Source organism: Pseudonaja textilis, chromosome 18 (genome assembly GCF_049901715.1).
Source record: "Pseudonaja textilis isolate UNSWEBS1 chromosome 18, rPseTex1.2, whole genome shotgun sequence".
In the NCBI taxonomy this organism is placed as follows: domain Eukaryota; kingdom Metazoa; phylum Chordata; class Lepidosauria; order Squamata; family Elapidae; genus Pseudonaja; species Pseudonaja textilis.
In genome coordinates, this window is record NC_142007.1 from 5,219,622 (window position 1) to 5,237,327 (window position 17,706).

The 17,706-nt window shown below is 47.9% G+C and overlaps 1 protein-coding gene and 1 long non-coding RNA gene across 38 annotated transcripts in view; one reads left to right on the plus strand and one right to left on the minus strand.

Annotated features, from left to right (window-relative positions):
* KIF1B (kinesin family member 1B) overlaps nucleotides 1–17,706 on the plus strand; it is a 91,041-nt gene that overhangs the window by 68,896 nt on the left and 4,439 nt on the right. For 16 of the 37 annotated variants that reach the window (XM_087915051.1, XM_087915055.1, XM_087915071.1 and 13 more), the window contains 20 exons: nucleotides 254–372; nucleotides 1,137–1,222; nucleotides 1,345–1,474; nucleotides 2,486–2,648; nucleotides 3,159–3,249; nucleotides 4,128–4,246; nucleotides 4,868–4,923; nucleotides 5,828–6,028; nucleotides 7,016–7,124; nucleotides 8,164–8,230; nucleotides 9,065–9,149; nucleotides 10,628–10,733; nucleotides 11,446–11,472; nucleotides 12,687–12,801; nucleotides 13,989–14,122; nucleotides 15,004–15,065; nucleotides 15,438–15,583; nucleotides 16,563–16,802; nucleotides 17,416–17,487; nucleotides 17,575–17,696. In XM_087915051.1, coding sequence (XP_087771177.1) covers nucleotides 254–372; nucleotides 1,137–1,222; nucleotides 1,345–1,474; nucleotides 2,486–2,648; nucleotides 3,159–3,249; nucleotides 4,128–4,246; nucleotides 4,868–4,923; nucleotides 5,828–6,028; nucleotides 7,016–7,124; nucleotides 8,164–8,230; nucleotides 9,065–9,149; nucleotides 10,628–10,733; nucleotides 11,446–11,472; nucleotides 12,687–12,801; nucleotides 13,989–14,122; nucleotides 15,004–15,065; nucleotides 15,438–15,583; nucleotides 16,563–16,802; nucleotides 17,416–17,487; nucleotides 17,575–17,696 — 2,250 coding nt within the window. The remainder of the gene's footprint in view (nucleotides 1–253; nucleotides 373–1,136; nucleotides 1,223–1,344; nucleotides 1,475–2,485; nucleotides 2,649–3,158; nucleotides 3,250–4,127; nucleotides 4,247–4,867; nucleotides 4,924–5,827; nucleotides 6,029–7,015; nucleotides 7,125–8,163; nucleotides 8,231–9,064; nucleotides 9,150–10,627; nucleotides 10,734–11,445; nucleotides 11,473–12,686; nucleotides 12,802–13,988; nucleotides 14,123–15,003; nucleotides 15,066–15,437; nucleotides 15,584–16,562; nucleotides 16,803–17,415; nucleotides 17,488–17,574; nucleotides 17,697–17,706) is intronic. The other 21 variants (XM_087915067.1, XM_087915069.1, XM_087915080.1 and 18 more) reach the window with 5 other exon arrangements.
* LOC148124477 (uncharacterized) lies at nucleotides 7,275–9,195 on the minus strand. Its single transcript, XR_015739867.1, has 2 exons — nucleotides 9,091–9,195; nucleotides 7,275–7,645 (listed from the first exon to the last, which is right to left on the minus strand). It is a non-coding gene; the product is annotated as an uncharacterized LOC148124477 (long non-coding RNA).

The window sequence follows — 17,706 nt, forward strand, 5'->3', positions numbered from 1 at the left end:
GGTTTTTCTTTTTAAGTTTTTGTGTCAGGTAAACAACTGAGAGTTGTCTGTGAGATGGGTTCAATCGTCGGTGATTTGTTAAAAGTTTAGGATGGGTCGTAGCTACGTTTCATTTCAAGCTTCCTAATGGATGAGTCGTTGCTGTGTTTGTCCTCAGCCAGATGCCATCTCTACTCCAATTAATCACACGTAACTCTTGTTTTACAAATGATGGTCTAACTAACATTTGGTTTCCATCCTTCTTTTCCTTCAGGGCGTTTGTATACTTAAGCAATCTTCTCTATCCAGTCCCCCTCATCCACAGAGTGGCTGTTGTCAGCGAGAAGGGAGAAGTGCGTGGATTTCTGCGTGTGGCCGTCCAAGCTATAGCTGGTAAGTAGCAGCCAGGCCTTGCCGAGGAGCTGAGGGTAGCTGTCGGTTTGTTCATGGCGTTGTTGGCTTTTTCATGGTTTGGGACGGTAACAGAATTGTAACGTTTTAAAGATTCAGGGACGCAGTGGCTCTGTAGCTAAGATGCTGAGCTTGTTGATCAGAAAGGTTGGCAGTTTAGTGGTTCGAATCCCTAGTATTGCCGCATCACGGAGTGAGCTCCCATTCCTTGTCCCAGCTTCTGCCAACCTAGCAGTTCGAAAGCATGTAAAAATGCAAGTAGAAAAATAGGGACCCCCCTTTGGTGGGAAGGGAACAGCGTTCCGTGCACCTTCGGCGTTGAGTCCTGCCGACTACATGACCACGGAGACGTCTTTGGACAGCGCTGGCTCTTCGGCTTTGTGACGGAGATGAGCAGCGCCCCCTAGAGCTGGAAACAACTAGCACGTAGATGCAAGGGGAACCTTTTACGTTTACCTAAAGATTGAAGTTGGGGTGTTTGAAAGCTTGTTTCTCTAACGGCTGTATTTTGCCTCTTTCTTTGTGGGGTCCTTGGTGCCTTGGAGCTTGGTGGTTTTCTCACAGACATTTCACGACCAAAGTAGGTGACATTATCACGACGTGCCCTGCACTGACAGGATTGCCTAGTGTGGTAATGAAACGTCTGCAGAGAAAACCACCAAGGTCAGAGAGCACCAAGGAACCTGGCAGTGCTACAAATATTCTCTCCTCCATCGGTTCTTTCTCTCTTTTTTTTTTTTCGGTAGCTGACGAAGAGGCCCCTGATTACGGCTCTGGCGTTCGGCAGTCTGGCACAGCCAAGATCTCATTCGACAATGAGTATTTCGACAAGGTAACGTCTTGCTTAAGTGCACCTCTACAGTCTTGGCATTCAAGGGGCAAAGAAGGGCTTGTAGAGGAAGAGAGCAAGGGACGGCATCACCAGGCATCTCCCGTTGGTTTGTGGTTCTCCAGAGCAACTTTTCATCCGTGTCCATGACTCATTCCGGATTGTCCTTGGAAGAACTGAGGATCGTGGAGGGACAAGGCCAGACTGCGGAAGTCAATACGCCCCCTGAAGAAATCAACAGGATGAATGAACTGGGTAAGTCGAGCAGACCTTCACTGCATGCTGAAGATCTCTTCCCATTCTTTGAGCTCCGGCAGAGATTGGAGATGTGTCAAATTAAGCTGGGGCCATGCTAGAACCAGACCTTAAAATATTTTGAGGGGGAGAGAAGCTTTAACAATAGCACTTAGACTTATATACCACTTTATAATGCTTTCCAGCCCTCTCAAAGCAGTTTACAGAGCCAGTCTCTTGCCCCCCAACAATTTTGGGTCCTCATTTTATCCACCTCGGAAGGATGGAAGGCTGGGTCAACCTGGAGCCTGGTGGGATTTGAACTGCCAAATTGCAGTAGGAGTAGCTTGCAGTACTGCACTCTAACCACTGCGCCACCGAGGCTCACTATGATATAGGGGGGTTCCCAACATTTGCTTTTCCAGGGTTCTGTCAGCTTTGGAAACCATATTAGCAACCAGAAGCTTCCACGCTGCCACATTCTTGAGCCTGGGAAATTGGGAAGGGGGATTTCATGGAGCGTATGTGGTTAGACATAATAACACTCTTTTCCTAAGTAAAGGTCATATTATCTCTGCACCTGGGTGAGGGGGAAATCTCAAGTTGGGACGGATGGTGATTGGGGCATGTTGGGTGCAGGGAGTGGACTTGTATTTTTTTAAATTATTGAAGGAAAATTTGGAACTCTCCGATTCGGGTTTTCCCAGATGTGGCAGTATGACTTTTCCAATAAAATGGAACTCTGAGAAAATGCCTGTCTTCGGAGGTTTTGACTGGAGTTTGGTTTTGCCGGAACGCCGACAGGCTTTTTAAGTCTTTGAGGTGTTCAGATGGCTGTTTGGATGCCATCAAGGCCACCTCTGGATCGGAAGCCGCTCTAAAAGCAACGGCCACAGCCACGCCGGGCAAAGAACAGGCGGGGACGCATCTTGCCATGTGCGACTGAACTCCGAGTGAAAATGCTTCCAGATGGTTGCCATCCTTTCCGAGATGGCGTTCCTTTTTAAAATATATATATATTTCTTTTTCCAGACCTGAAATCCAGCACCCTGTTGGATGGCAAGATGGCCATGGAAGGGTTTACTGAGGAGGTTGGGGACCACCTGAAACTGGGCAGTGTCTTTACCTTCCGTGTGACGGTGCTGCAGGCCAGCGGGATCCTCCCAGAATATGCAGATATCTTCTGCCAATTCAAGTAAGTCTAAGAAAGCTCCTAGTCCTCATGTTTGCACGAAGTCCAATCTTCTCTACTCCAACTCCCTGTTTAGACAGGACACCCTACACCACTTCAGACAAATGGTCATCCAATCTCTTGTTTAAAAACTTCCAGCGTTGGAGCATTCACAACTTCTGGAGTCAAGCTGTTCCACTGATTAAATGTAATTTGTCAGGAAATTTCTCCTTAGTTCTAAATTGCTTCTCTCCTTGATGAGTTTCCACCCGTTGCTTCTTGTCCTGCCTTCTCAGATGCTTTGGAGAATAGCTTGACTCCCTCTTCTTTGGGGCAGCCCCTGAGATATTGGAAGACTGCTATCCTGTCACCCCTAATCCTTCTTTTCATTAAACTAGACTATATATAAAGTATATGATGCGAGAGATGGCAGGTATACAGGCTTAAGGCCCTCATTGGGACTGGAACTGACACTGCTAATTGAGGCGATGATGACACAATTCACCTTCACCTGTTTTATTCTCGTTTTCCTAGCTTTCTCCACCGGCACGATGAAGCTTTCTCCACCGAACCTCTGAAAAATAACGGCCGAGGGACCCCGCTTGGATTTTATCATGTCCAAAATGTAAGCAAATGAAGCGACCTTCTTGGAGGGATTCTTGGTGGCTTCTCAGAGATCAGAATTAGGATTAGAATTAGAATTCTTTTATTGGCCAAGTGTGATTTGTCTTGGTGCAAATGTTCTCGGTGTACATAAAAGAAAACATCCATTCTCCAAGAATCATAAGATGCGACACTTAATGATAGTCATAGGGTACAATAAGCCATCAAATCATACTAGGAAACAGTCAATATAAATAGTAAGGATACAGGCGACAAAGTTACAGTCCTACAGTCACAAGTGGGAGGGGATGGGTGATAAGGAGCGATGAGAAGATTAATAGTAATAGTAATGCAGACTTTGTAAATAATTGGACAGTTTTGAGGGAATTAGTTGTTTAGCAGAGTGATGGCGTTCGGGGAAAAAACTATCCTTGTGTCTAGTTGTTCTGGTGTGCAGGGCTCTATATTGTCATTTTGAGGGAAGGAGTTGAAACACTTTATGTCCAGGATGTGAGGAGTCTGTAGATACTTTCACAGCCCTCCTTTTGACTCGTGCAGGATGCAGGTCCTCCATGGAAGGCAGGTTGGTAGCAATTGCTATTTTCCGCAGTCCTAATTCCTCTCTGGAGTCTGGGTCTGTCCTGTTGGGTTGCAGAGCCAAACCAGACAGTTACAGAGGTGCAGGTGACAGACTCCATCCTTCCTCTGTAGAACTGGATCAGCAGCTCCTTTGGCTCAGAATCACCTGCAGATGAAGTACTGGCAGCAACCTTTCTATTTCCAGATAACCAAGCTAGCCATCTCTTCTCCTGCTGGCTGGCTGGAAGGTTACAATTATTTTATTATTTTCAAAATCTTTTCTTGCTCAAAGTCAGACAGCTGTTCCGTGTGTCTTGGCAGATTTCCGTGGAAGTGACCGAATCGTTTGTCGAATACATCAAGACCAAACCCATTGTCTTTGAGGTCTTTGGACACTATCAGCTCCACCCGCTCCACCTGCAGGGACAGGAACTCAACAGGTACCTGGATAACAATACTCGTAGTCCTCGGCTTATGACCATTCACCGAGTGACCGTTTTGAAATACGACCAGTTTCCCCACCGAAGGCCGTGGCAGCATCTCCTGGGGTTCACGTGATCTTGGCAACTGACTCCTATTCATGACGGTTGCCCTGCTCCATTTGGGATCTTCCCAACTGGCTTCTGACCATTTGAGATACGACCAGTTTTCCCACCTAAGGCCGTGGCAGCATCCCAGTGGTCATGGGATAGAAATCCAGACCCTTGGCAATCGGTTCGTGTTTATGACGGTCGCAGTGTCCCGAGGTCACGCGGTCGCCTTTTGGCGGCCTTCTCACAAGCACATTCAGCGGGGAAGCCAGATTTGCTTTGCAACCGGGTTCCCAAGTGATCAACCGCAGGGATTCGTTCAGGAACTGTGGCAAGGGAGGCCATAAAAAGGGGCAATATCCACTTAACCAGTGTCTCAGTTAACAATTGAAATGTTGGGCTCAGTTGTGACCCTACCTGTACGAGGGGGTCTGTCCATCCTCAGTGCGGTGCTGAGCTAAAAGACGTCATTGCTGCTCCCTTTGTCTTTAGACGTGCAGCAGTTGCGCTAACATCCTCTTTTCTCCGCAGCCCTCCACAGCCATCCCGGCGATATTTCCCTCCTCCCATGCCTCTCTCGAAGCCAGGTAAGAGCTGTTTTTCCTCGGAACAAGAAGTTGCCCCCTCTGAGTAGCCAAGTCTTGAGCGCGCAAAATGGTTTAGGAGGTCGCAGGGAGTGGCGCAAGGTCGGGTGAAATCAGGTGGCGTCAAATCCGATAGAATAAGAATCACGCATGGATTGCTGGGACTTAGAATCATCGGAGTTAGGTGGCATCGAATGGAAAATAACAACAAAAATAGATTAGTACCGAAACATCTACAAGAAAACCGCCCAGCTCATTGAGCTCCAGGAACGCCACAAGTACATTAGTCATTGGGAATGACAAGGAAGAGACAAACTTTACTAGTTACTTTGTAGTAGTAGAAGTAGTAATAGTAACAACAGCTGGCTACATCTTGTGAGGTTACCTTTAATATTACTAAACAACCCCTGCCTCTCCTAAGTCCTTGGGATGGACTCGGTAGCAGGACAAGAATGCCAAACCCTAAACATCTGGCTGACTGTGCAACCAACCTTGGTGGGCCAGCCTTTATCTGCCCAAGGGCTGCCAGCTGTTTGTAAACCGAGAGGTCTTCTTGAGACCAGTTTCAAAGCAGACTTCCCCAAAAAGCTGGAGGATGGGATGAGGAGAAACTACTATTCTTGTCTCATGCCTGGAGACTGTGTCAGACTCCTGTGGATCAGTCCTTTTCTACTCACACGAGGCTCTCTTCCAGTAACCATCCTGTCCCTCATCACATTTCCCCAAACCCCTCTTGGTTGTCTTGGTTTAGCTTTCAGTTGTGCATGTCGAATTTTTTTTCATTCATTCCATTTTTCCCCCCCCGCCCACCTCCTCTCCCTCCCAACCCGACCTCCTCGCCCCTCTCTCACGCCTCTTTTCTCACCGCTGATGCCTTTCCTCCAACGTCCCCCGTTGCTTCCTCCAGACCATGAGAGAAAAATTGAATTGGTCAAGTATCTCATGTCTGGCTATGTAAACGCGCCCGTGCTCGATGCCGTCTCCCAGCATGCCCACATGCTTGCGACGTCGGCCGTGGCAACGTTCCAAGACGATGCTGACCAGCCGCCTCCTTTTCTCTCTCTGCCTGTCCCCAGCTGTCAGGCCCAGCGGTTCCCCAAGCGAGATGGTCAGTAGCACAAATCAATCTGCGGTCCGTGTCGGAAGACCCCTCAGGCCTCTTTCGCCAGGCGCCCGGGGGTTCTCCTGACCCCTGTATTGTCACTTTCACCATGTGGTGGGCTGGGGCTTGACTTGAATCCAAAACCATGACTCTACATTCAAGCCCATGAGTTGAATCTGTAGGTTATGGACATTCCAAGATTCTCTTAAGACGAGAAGAAAACCCTGCCAAATACTTTTGACCAAAACTGTCAGGATTCCTTGTGGGTCCATGTTCCTGTTTTGCTATGAAAACCATGTTCTGTTTATCCGTTATTCTGTCTCTTTTGTTCCTGAGATGCCTTTTTGTGTCTCTTCTTTTTAATAATAATAATAATAAACAACTTAATGAATTCTTGCTGGTTAACAAGTGACAAGGGGAAACCTGCTCCTCTTGTTATCATATTATCATATTATAACATAGGGGTGCAGTGGCCCAGTGGTTAAAGATGCTGAGCTTGTCAGTTGGAAAGCTGACAGTCCAGGTTTGAGACCCGAGCGCCACAAGACGGGGTGAGCTCCCATTCCTTGCTCCAGCTCCTGCCCACCCAGCAGTTCAAAAACATGCAAATGCAAGCAGATAAATAGGTAGGAGTTCAATGGGAAGGTAAAAGCATTCCACGTGTCTTGCTGTGTAGCTATGCTAGGCACATGATCATGGGAAGAAATGTCTTTGAACAACACTGACTCCCTTGGCAAAGAAATGGAGATAAGCATTGTACCCTAGAATCATAAACAACTGGACAGGGGAAATATTTACCTTTATATTATAATGTAATATTATTTTAGGCTGGAGCTGATGAGTCCTAACCCATCAGGGAAAGCTTGCCAGAGATGCGTTTCTTAATCCTGCAGCTTCAACACTCATAAATCCCAGGCAGCAATAGGAGTATTTATATGTCATTTCCAGACTGCGTTTTCTTTTAATGTTTAAACCAGCCTTTTTCTCTTTCAGTCCCAGCCACCAAACTCAACACGATGAATAAACCCAGCTTGGGACAGAGCATGACCAAATACGATCTTCTGGTTTGGTTCGAGATCAGCGAACTGGAGCCGACGGGAGAGTGAGTTGGGTCTGATGGCCGTGCCTGGTAGGGGAGCTTGGTGACAGGAGCAGCCAGTGCTGCTTATCATTTGGGTTGAGACGGCTGAAGCAGGGTGTCAGGATTCCAGCAGTTACCCTAATTAAATCAAGAGCCTCAAGCCAAGCTTCAAAAATTTCAAAGGATTTATTAGGAGCGAACATGTCGGCATGACCTGTATGAAGCCAATTCTGAGACACCTAATATACTATCACCTATGACCCTGTTTTTCCCCCACCCCTCTGTGTGTGTCATAATTCATATTCTCCAATGAAACACGTTCATAGCTGAGAGTCATTAATCATGTTCTCCAATTAGGGATTTCCGAGGCAGAAATTCCGGTAGCTTAGTTACAATCTTTGCAAGATAAGAATGGAATGCACTTTGGGTTTTAAATTGCTCCTTCCAATTGCTCCCCGCTCCCCTGTTTATGGCAACTCTAAAACCAGCATAGAAATGTATTATGAGTTGATATTCGGCTCCCCTCACTTCTTGAAGGTGACCTTGAACCAAAAAAAAAAAAAAAAGACAAATTGAGTGGAGGTATAGAACTTAGAGTTGCGAAACACACACACACACACACACACACAGGCTTGGTTGGATTTTCTGCATGGAACCTTGAGTTGACACAAGATCCTTTGGCTGAAGGAGCTTGGTGGATTTAAGCTGGAGCACGGAGAACTACGCGCTACCACTGTCTAACAGGAGAAGACCTCCTTTCTTGCTGCAAACCCAGAGGAGCATTGTCATTCCAAAGCTGCCTTGCTAGAGCTATTTACTGTTGGGGTTCCAAGTAATAGCCCCATAGAAAGCAGAGCTCCGAGGCAGGCAGATTCCTCAAATAACAGTTTTATTGGCGATACCATATTGAGAAATAATTCTGAGTTGACCCTAAGATCTTGGTATTTCCCAGCAAATAGTCCAGCTGTATTTGTCATTTTATCTGAGGAGGAAAAGGGTCGGGATGGAGGTAGCTGTGAGCTCTGGGGAATTAAACCTCTCTCTCATCTCTCCCTTGCAGATACATCCCGGCCATTGTTGACCATACCGGAGGTCTCCCCTGCCAAGGGACATTCTTACTTCACCAGGTGGGTAGATGTTGAAATCCACACAACAGCTCCTTTGAATCCGGCTCGATTCTGGTGACTCCATGAAAACTTTTTTTCCGTTGGAGTTTTTTTATATATATATATATATATATATGAGTGGCAATAATGCTCAGAGAATTGCCATTTTCCTCTTTTTTTATATATTTTACTTCCCAATTCGCAGCCCGACCTATCATCCTGCTGTTACTAGCCGTCTCCTGACCTAGTTGTAATCAGACCACACCCTGCTGCCTTGAGGCCAGACGGGGACTATTAGACTGGTCTGTTTGAGCTGGGCTGTTTGAAATAAAAATTAAACTCTGATGCTTGTGGGAATCTGCCAATAAACCTCATCTCGGTGAATTGGAGCTCATTCTCCCCCTTTTTTCTGGCCAGCACTGAAGTGAAACCATGCTTTTTGGCACCTGCATCTGGTAGTCTTCCCAGTGGTGGGATTCAACCAGTATAACAACTGGTTTGGTGAGCGCATGCACGCAGCGTTTTAAAAACCGCCATTTCCAGCTAAAACTGACCACCTGCTGCAGCCCCGGGGAGTGAAACCGCCAAGGCACGGCAAGGCGCGGTGCTGAGTGAATCAGCTGGGCTTCAAAAGAAGGAAATAAAGGACAGACTAGGGCGGGGACGACTGATCGCCGGAACTGCCGGTGCCCGCGAACCGCTACGTACCGGCTGAATCCCGCCACTGAGGCTTCCTCAGTTCGATTCAGTTCTCTGCTGGTCCAGACGTCTTGGCGGTTTTTAAGCCTCACATTTAAAGAGGCCGAATGCTAAGGGGGAGAAGCAACAGAGCCCGTCTCTTTTTCACCACTGCAGGGAATACAGCGGAGGATCACCATTACCATCATCCACGAGAAAGGGAATGAGCTCCACTGGAAAGATGTGCGGGAGTTGGTAGTCGGTAGGTGTCCTTCTCTGTTTCTGGACGGCTCCTTCTGCCTTCTCACTCTTCTTACACTCACTGCAGAGTACAGTGCAGCCTGCTTTGCTTTGCCACATATATCTGGCCCAGGGAGTTTTTCAGGGAGGAAGGGTGAGGATTATGGGTCTACGACAGTTCGCCACGGTCAACTTGCCACCAGCGTCTTGTCACAGCCAGCTCGCTGCAGGACAGACTTGCTGTGGGACAAGAATTACACTTGTATCAAATACTCAAATAGGATCCTTAAAGAAAGAGTGCCAAAGGCAGGCCAAAATAAAATGTGAATGACAAAAATTAAAATCATTGTTAGAATTATTTTAAACTAGCTTGATACCCGTGCTTCACTACAAAATTATGTGGCCGGGCTTAGTTTTTGGGGAAGAAACTAAGGGAAAAAAATTCTGCCTCTGCCCACCAGCATCCATCAGTATTCCTCTGGCTAGCGTCCTGTCAGTGTGTGAGAGAGCTGAGGGCTGTTTGGAAACTGAAGCAGTATTTGCTGTGTGAGCAAGAAGGAGACAGCAAGGAGCCTGGGCGTGGCTTAGCTCAACTCTTCTGTACTGAAGCTGATTGCTGCTATGAAACCGAAACTGAAACTCCTCTGCTTGTGTTTTGCACTTGGAACGGATTTCTTTTCAGGTGGGGACGGGGGAGTAGAACTCCTGAGCATCAGAGCGTGTTAATAATAATAATATAGGAAACACTAATGGCTCTGGTGGTCATTTTGAAAAATCCTTTCTCAGTGAGAAGCTAGAAGTTAAGAGGAACATAAGTGCCAAATTTCAAGTTTGTAGGCTTTACGGTTCTGGAGATTTTGTGACGATGGGTGAGTGACATTTCGCCTTTATATAGAGAGAGACAATAAACTTGAATTATTGAATTGTCCCGCAACAGGTTGACCCCTGGTAAGTTGGCTACAGTGAATTGGCTGTGGGTGAGTTGTCCCAATCCAGATGATGATCCTTCACGGAAACTCAGGGTCCAATGGGGACCTTACTTCCGAAGTAGCCGATTGGGAGGATCTGTACCCGAGATTTCTTTTTTGCAGGAAGGGACTTGCCATTCCACAAAGATTTGACTTGGCATTTGGATTGATGAATGGCTTTGGGTGGGGAAATGCCCCAGCCTGGGTACATTCCCTCCCAAATCCTCCTGCAATTACACGGCTTTCTGACAGTGAATGTAAGATACGACCGGGCTGAACCTGAGGGAGGGGTCAAACATGTCATCAGTCATGAATTCCTTTTTGCGCCCGTAGAAGATCCAAGTCCAGCCCACCTTATTGCGTGGACGTTAGTAGTTTGGATTCTTGCAGAGAGCTTACACTTGTAAATCTTTACCTCCATTTTGGGCCTTCCGATTTCCTTGGCGCTTGATGGTGAGTTTCCCTCGGGGGTTCTTCCCCGCGAAGCTACCCCGACTAAATCTGTGCTCTTTGGCCTCTGTTCTCTTCACAGGGCGCATCCGGAACAAAGCCGAAGTGGACGAAACGGCCGTGGACGCCGTCTTGTCTCTCAACATCATCTCCGCCAAGTACCTGAGGGTTTCTCACAGCTCCAACAGGTCAGAATGCGTTGCTCAGCCTGGGTCGGCTCTCTAACGTGGGAGCCCCAGCTAGGGTGGATTGCAGGTCCCATGCTCCCCAGACAGCCAGACGGAGGGGGATTCTGACCCACTTTATGGGGCCCTGGGTAGGGATGGTCTCCTCCGTTCTCCGGGTAGGATAGCTTTGAAGCAGGTTTTACACCTAGTAGGAAAGAGAAACGAGGTTGCGGCACTTAAGAATCTGCGACCGCGTTTTATCTTTAGAAATAGTGAAAATGGCAAACGGGGTTTTTCTTTTTTATCAGGATCAGAGAAAGGGAACAGCCTGAATACACGAACGTTAGTCATCCAAACCTTTCAAACTAGCCTTTTATAATAGACAAATAATGATATATGATTATAACCCGCCACAAAGGGGGTTTTTTGCCCACCCCTCCCACAGGCTTCCATCCCTTTAGGTTGTGAAATAAATTCACCCTCTTTGTGATTTGCCCAGTTTCCAGCTCTTTGCCCCTTGGCAGGAGAAGGCAGAAGTGGCAGAAACGTCTTCCTGAGTTCACATATACGATGCATGTCTCTCTCTCTCTGTGTGTGTGTTTTCAATGTCCCTGCATTTGTGTCTTTGGGTTGTCCTTTGGCCTGAAGGTTTGGTTTTTCTCCGCTGCTTTCTTTTCTCGCTCGTCCGCCCGTGTTTGGGACAACCTAACCAACGCTTTCTGTATCTCCACAGGCTCTTCCTTGATAAGGATATGCCTAGGTATTTTTCAAATTTGCTTCCTTGGCGCCCAACGCTCCTGGCCTAGTGCCCGACCTGTCCTCGTCCCCTTCTCCCTAATCCCAGTTTTGGCTGGCAGGCAGAGCTTTCATTCCCCCACCCACCCGCCCCACCCCTTTGCTGCTTGCGCTGTGGCACCTCTCCCTGTTTTGGGGGGTGGTGGCTTTAAAAGCTCCCTTTCGCCCCGTTCTCAGAGGCCTGCCCAGCATATCTTGAGAATCTTAGGGGTGCTTCATAAGGGACTTTTGGTGCTCTAAGAAGTTTGGGCCAGCATCTGAATCTGCTAGCTAAGAAGCTTTTCTGTGAGTTCAAGGCTCACATCTGTGCTTAGCTTCCTTCTCCCCTCCTCCCTCCCACCCCTTAATTTTTACTTGTTGCTCTTTTCCCAAATCCCATCCTCAAAAACCCAGAAATGGCGTTCCTTTCCTGTGTGTCTTGACCCCCCAATTCCCAGCCTGTATCCAGTTACGTTTCTTTCTTCCTGATTTAATACCTTTGGCTTCTGTTGTGCTCAGTCTGTGGTTCTCACACGGTTGAAATGTCACTTTCATGTCGTCCTCCCTTGTCTTTTCCACCCTGAGCCAGCAGGACAAGTCAGGAATTAAACATAACTTTGCACTCCTTGGGTTTGAAATCAATGAAAAGGGGATTTCGTTTGCTGCCGGTGTCTCAGTCTGCCCTCCCGTCCTTTTCCACCGTTCTTTCACTTCTTGCTCTCCTGTACAAAATTCACTCTCTTTGAACCCGGCAAAGCTGGTCTATCCAGATCTAGAAGAGCTGAGAAAAAGCTTAGAATACCTGTAGGGCAGGGCTGGCCCACTCCGTTGCGTTTCCTTCAAGAGGTTTTGGTAGGTAAGCAAACCTTCAGAAATTTTAAACTAGCAGGGCCACCTGAAGAAAACCAAACCCGGGCCCTTCTACCTGGTTTGTCCCCGGGAGCGTAGCCACCATTCCCTCCGTTTCTCACCCTTAGTTCTAAAGGGCAGTCATTCACCCTGACTCCCAAGCCAGGAACCGTGAGTTTCCTCATCATTGCAGAATTGAGGTTTGCAGTTAAGTGAGAAGAAGTCAGAGGATGTTGGTACGAAAACTCAGAAAGGGGATCGGCTTCCTTCCAAGATTGCTCTGAGCTTATCCGAGATGGTTGCCCAGCCATCTGATCCTAACTGTTGATTATTTTTCCCTCCCCACCGCAGAACTTTCTACCGCTTTGAGGCTGTCTGGGACAGCTCCCTGCATAACTCCCTTCTTTTGAACCGGGTGACGCCCTACTCTGAGAAGATATACATGACCCTCTCGGCTTACTTGGAGGTGAGGTTGCATCTTCTGGTCTCACAGCTTCAGTCTGTGGCGGAAGGAGAAGCGCGAGTTCTCTAAATAACAGGGACCCCTTTCTTTAAGTTTGATAGGCCATTTTTTTTTAAATTTTTGCCTCGTATCTGTGCAGCCCTAACTAATCCTTGGGCAGCGACCAAAAACAAACTCACAGAATAAAATGAGCCAACTCAGCCAGAGGGACGTAATAGCAGCAACCTGACCGAACTGCGGACAGAGATTTCTAACCCGGACTACGGAATTCCTCAGTGAAGCAGGAATTTCAATTTCCTTTTTTATTTTTTAATTTAGAACTTCTAAAATAATGAACAAGAAAATCACTGGCCAGAATTAGGCTCTTGTAAGTCCAGAATGTGGCACCGAGGGAGGCTTATTTCTCACGAAGATGACCATTTGTGATTGGTCTGGATTGTTGCATGTGGTACCTCCTTCTTCCGTAGGCGAGAAACTAGAAAGCGAGTCGCTCAGGAATAAGAGCTTGCGATCACTCCCTGATGTGCTAACTTTCTTTCCTGCGGGGAATCTCTTTGGTATTCAGTCGATAAATCCCTCCCTGCGTTGTGTAATCTCAAACTAGGAGTTAGGGACTTTAGGAACCTTTAAGAACCAGTGAAATCAATCAAACTTTGATATTTTTATGCTTATCTAGAATGCTACTCATTTCTAATTTTTGTTTTCTACCCGAAAGCTCAAAACTAGCCAAGATTAAGACGTTTGTCCAATTACTTAACAGTCTGTAGTTCTAGAGCTCTGAGAAGTACATATTTGGCCTTTATAAAGTGCATATTTGACTTTTTAGAGTGTTATTTCCTAAGGGACGGATGTCATTCCTCTTCCTGTTAAGGGAGTTCATATGATTTTAAATAGAGGGGTAAATTCTGATCCAAAGAAAATTGTTCCATCTGTCATTCCATATAGAGCTGGGATGTTCAGCCTTGGCAATTTTTTAAGACTTGTAGACTTCAGCAGCCCAGGCTGGGGAATTCTGGGAGTTGAAGTCTTCATCTTGCCAAAATTTGGACCCCCGTGATATAGAGAATAATAAGTCTGGAGCTAGAAGTATGCGTGTTCATTTCCACTTGTGCCAAAGAGAGCCGAAATGTTTGCTAGTACGTTGCCCATCATCAGTGGTGGAAGTGATCCAGCTGTTCCTTCCCTTCCAGCTGGATCACTGCATCCAACCAGCCGTCATCACCAAGGACATCTGCATGGTCTTCTACTCGCGAGATGCTAAGATTTCGCCCCCCCGCTCACTGCGGAGTCTCTTTGGACGTGGCTACTCCAAGTCCCCAGATTCGTAAGTCAGATCATTCCCCCGCGGCAGTCGAGGGCCATGAGACACATGGATTAAACGCGGTGGGCAGGCTGGTTTGTGGACGGCCTAGTTGGCTGTGTCTCTTGCTGTCTTACGAACCTCCTCGTAAAATTTCAAAAGATTGCTTTGAGTTGGTTCTTGGAAATCTTCAAAGCAGAGGACTCTGATTTCAGGATGACCAGGAATAAGTCAAATATTCCTTCACTTGAGAACGAAGGTGTTCCTCTGTACATGATAAAAATATATATTTGTTACAAGACAAATGTATGAGCCGTGGGGGCACAGTGGTTAGAGTGCAGTACTGCAGGCTGCTTCTGTTGACTGCTGGCTGACGGCAGTTTGGCAGTTCGAATCTCCCAAGGCTCTCAAGGTTGACTCAGCCTTCCGTCCTCCCGAGGTCAGTAAAATGAGGACCCAGATGGTTGGGGGCAAAAGGCTGCCTCTGCAAACCACTTAGAGAGGGCTGGAAAGCACTGTGCAGCAGTATACAAGTCTAAGTGCTATTGCTACAAGAGCCATGATGGTGCAGTGGTTAGAATGTGGCATTGCAGGCTAACTCTGCCGACTGCCAGCAGTTCAATCCTTATTGTCTCAAGGTGGACTCAGCCTTCCGTCCTTCCGAGGTGAATAAAACGGGGACCCGGATTGTTTGAGGGGCAAGAGGCCGACTCTGTAAACCGCTTAGAGAGGGCTGTAAAAACACTGTGAAGTGGTATATAAGTCTAAGGGCTATTGCTGTGATGAATTAACTCTTGACATGGACCAATGTAATGATTCTTGAAGAGCTTCACCCTTTCCCGAGACTGCCTTGTTTTCTCAAATTATCGTTTTTTTTTCCCCCCTGCCTCCCTCTTTGCAAGCAGCAACCGAATAACCGGGATCTACGAGTTGAGCTTGTGCAAAATGGCTGACACCGGAAGCCCAGGTCAGAAGACCCTCCTTTTTTTTTTAATATGCCCGTCCCCACCACAAAAAAAGAAAGAAAGAAAGAAAGAAAGAAAGAAAGAAAGAAAGAAAGAAAGAAAGAAAGAAAGAAAGAAAGAAAGAAAGAAAGAAAGAAAGAAAGAAAGAATCCCATTTTATTCCATGCTATTTTTCCTGAACTGGGTTAATTTGTGAATTTATTTCTGCCTGTTGTCTCTGGAGATTCTCAGTCATCCAGGTCATGGTTATTATCCCGAAGGGTGCTTTTTCCAACGGGACTTCCTTTCTTTGGATTGACAGGGGAGAAGGTGGTGGCCTTCCCTCCTGACGCGTTGGAAACTGACTAGACCCGAATCCGGTTTGTACATTTCAGGAATGCAGAGGAGGCGGCGGAAAATCCTGGATACCTCCGTGGCCTACGTCCGGGGGGAAGAGAACCTGGCAGGGTGGAGACCCCGAGGAGACAGCCTGATCCTGGAGCACCAGTGGGAGCTGGAGAAGATGGAACTGCTGCATGAGGTGAGGAGAGCTGGGATCCCTTCGCTTGGTTTCTTCCTGTTGTAGAAACATCTCCCTGAGGCTGCCGACGTTCTTCGTTCTTCCAGTCCCTCTTTGTCTACAGAGATTCTCATTCCTCTAAGTTGTTCTTGTCCCAAAGGTGGTTGTGTTTTTTTTTTTATACGAGGCCGCTGGACTTTCGGGTGTTTCTTTGAAGACATTTCGCTTCTCATCCAGGACGTTTCTTCAGCTCGGCCTGGATGGTGGGGAACGGAAGGATTTAAGTAAATAAAACCTAGAAATCCATCATATAAATCCAAAAGAAGGATTTAAGTCAATAAATCCTAAGGCAAAAGGTTCCCCTTGCACATACATGCTTGTCGTTTCCGTCTGTAGGGGGCACTGCTCATCTCCATCACAAAGCCGAAGAGACAGCGCTGTCCAAAGACGTCTCCGTGGTCTTGTGGCCGGCAGGACTAAACCCCGAAGGCACACGGAGCGCTGTTCCCTTCCCACCAAAAATAGGGGTCCCTATTTTTCGACTTGCATTTGTTTTACATGCTTTCGAACTGCTAGGTTGGCAGAAGCTAAGACAAGTAACGGGAGCTCACTCCGTTCCGCGGCAACACTAGGGATTCGAACCCCCGAACTTCCTGATGGACAACTCCGCATCTTAGCCAGCTGAGCCTCAAATAAATCCATAAATCTTTCTCTTGCCCACCATCCAGTCAGAGCTGAAGAGGCTTCTTGGGGTGAGAAGCGAAACGTCTTCCAAGAAATAGCAAAGAAAATCTAGCGGCCTCTTGCGGGCGGAAAAAAACAAAAACCACCGTTGGAACCTGTCCCTTTTTCTGCCCATCTCCTTTCATGCTGGGTCCATTTGAGTCCCGCCAACCCGATGCTTGTCGTAGTTTGGAGGGGTGAGGTGGCCAGAGGAGGATATCCCCGTTTCGAAGTCCCAGGAGGGGACCTTCCCCGGTTTCTTCTCTTTGGTGTCCAGGTGGAGAAGACGCGTCACTTCCTGCTGCTGCGCGAGAAGCTGGGCGACGGCCTCCCCAAGTCCCTGAGCGACTCGCTCTCCCACAGCCTGAGCAGCAGCACCCTCAGCACCTCCACCAGCATCTCCTCGCAGATCTCCTCCACCACCTTCGAGAGCGCCATCACCCCCAGCGAGAGCAGCGGCTACGACTCGACCGACATCGAGAGTCTAGTGGAGCGGGAGAAGGAGCTAGCGACCAAGGTACCGAGCCCACGGGTCGGGGTTCCGAGTAAAACGCCCTTAACAAACAGAACTCCGAGTCGGGTAGATTCCTCAAAGGAATCTACTGGATCTATCATATTGGCCCAGGCCGGTGAACACCGACTCTGAAGGCTCCCGCGGTTTTCACCTAGTAAGTCAAAAGTTTTCCCCTCTTCCCAAACAGACAGTCACACGGTCCAATCAGGGCGCTGTCCAGTTGCTTGGTAACATCACTCCTCCTCCCTTCAGCCTCCTGTTGGAATGTCCTTGGTTCCCAGGGGAAAATATTTTGTTTTGGCTAAAAATCCCCCGGCTCTCTCTTATTTCCCTCTTCCCTAACCCTCATCTCCGCTGTGGCAACACTTGAAGCCTCAAAGGTGGCCTCAGTCAGGCCAACTTCAGGTTTGACGCCGGGGGTGTGTGTGGTGGTAGGGTATGCGAACCTGCCTTCTCCCTCACCCCCTCCCCCCCAAATGGGGGATCCCCTAGATCTGTATTTCTCAGCCTTTGGCAACTTTTAAGATGCCTGGACTTCAACTCCCATAAAAACACCCCAGCCAGCTTTCCTTTTGCCCACTTCTTCCGTCCTAACACCCCCCGCCTTCCTTTCCAGTGCCTTCAGCTTCTTACTCATTCGTTCAACCGCGAATTCAACCAGGTCTACAACAGCGTCAGCGATTGTAAGGTAAGCCAAACTCCTTAATCCCCCGGGGCAGCGGGAGCTTTTCCCCTCCCAAGGGCCGAGCTGAGGGTTACTGCCTCCTCCTTCCAGCTGTCCGACATCTCTCCAATCGGCCGGGATTCTTCAGTCTCCAGTTTCAGCAGCTCCACCCTCACCCCGTCCACCACCTGCCCCTCACTGTCGGATTCGAGGTACAACTCGGTGGATCAGAAGTGAGTGAAG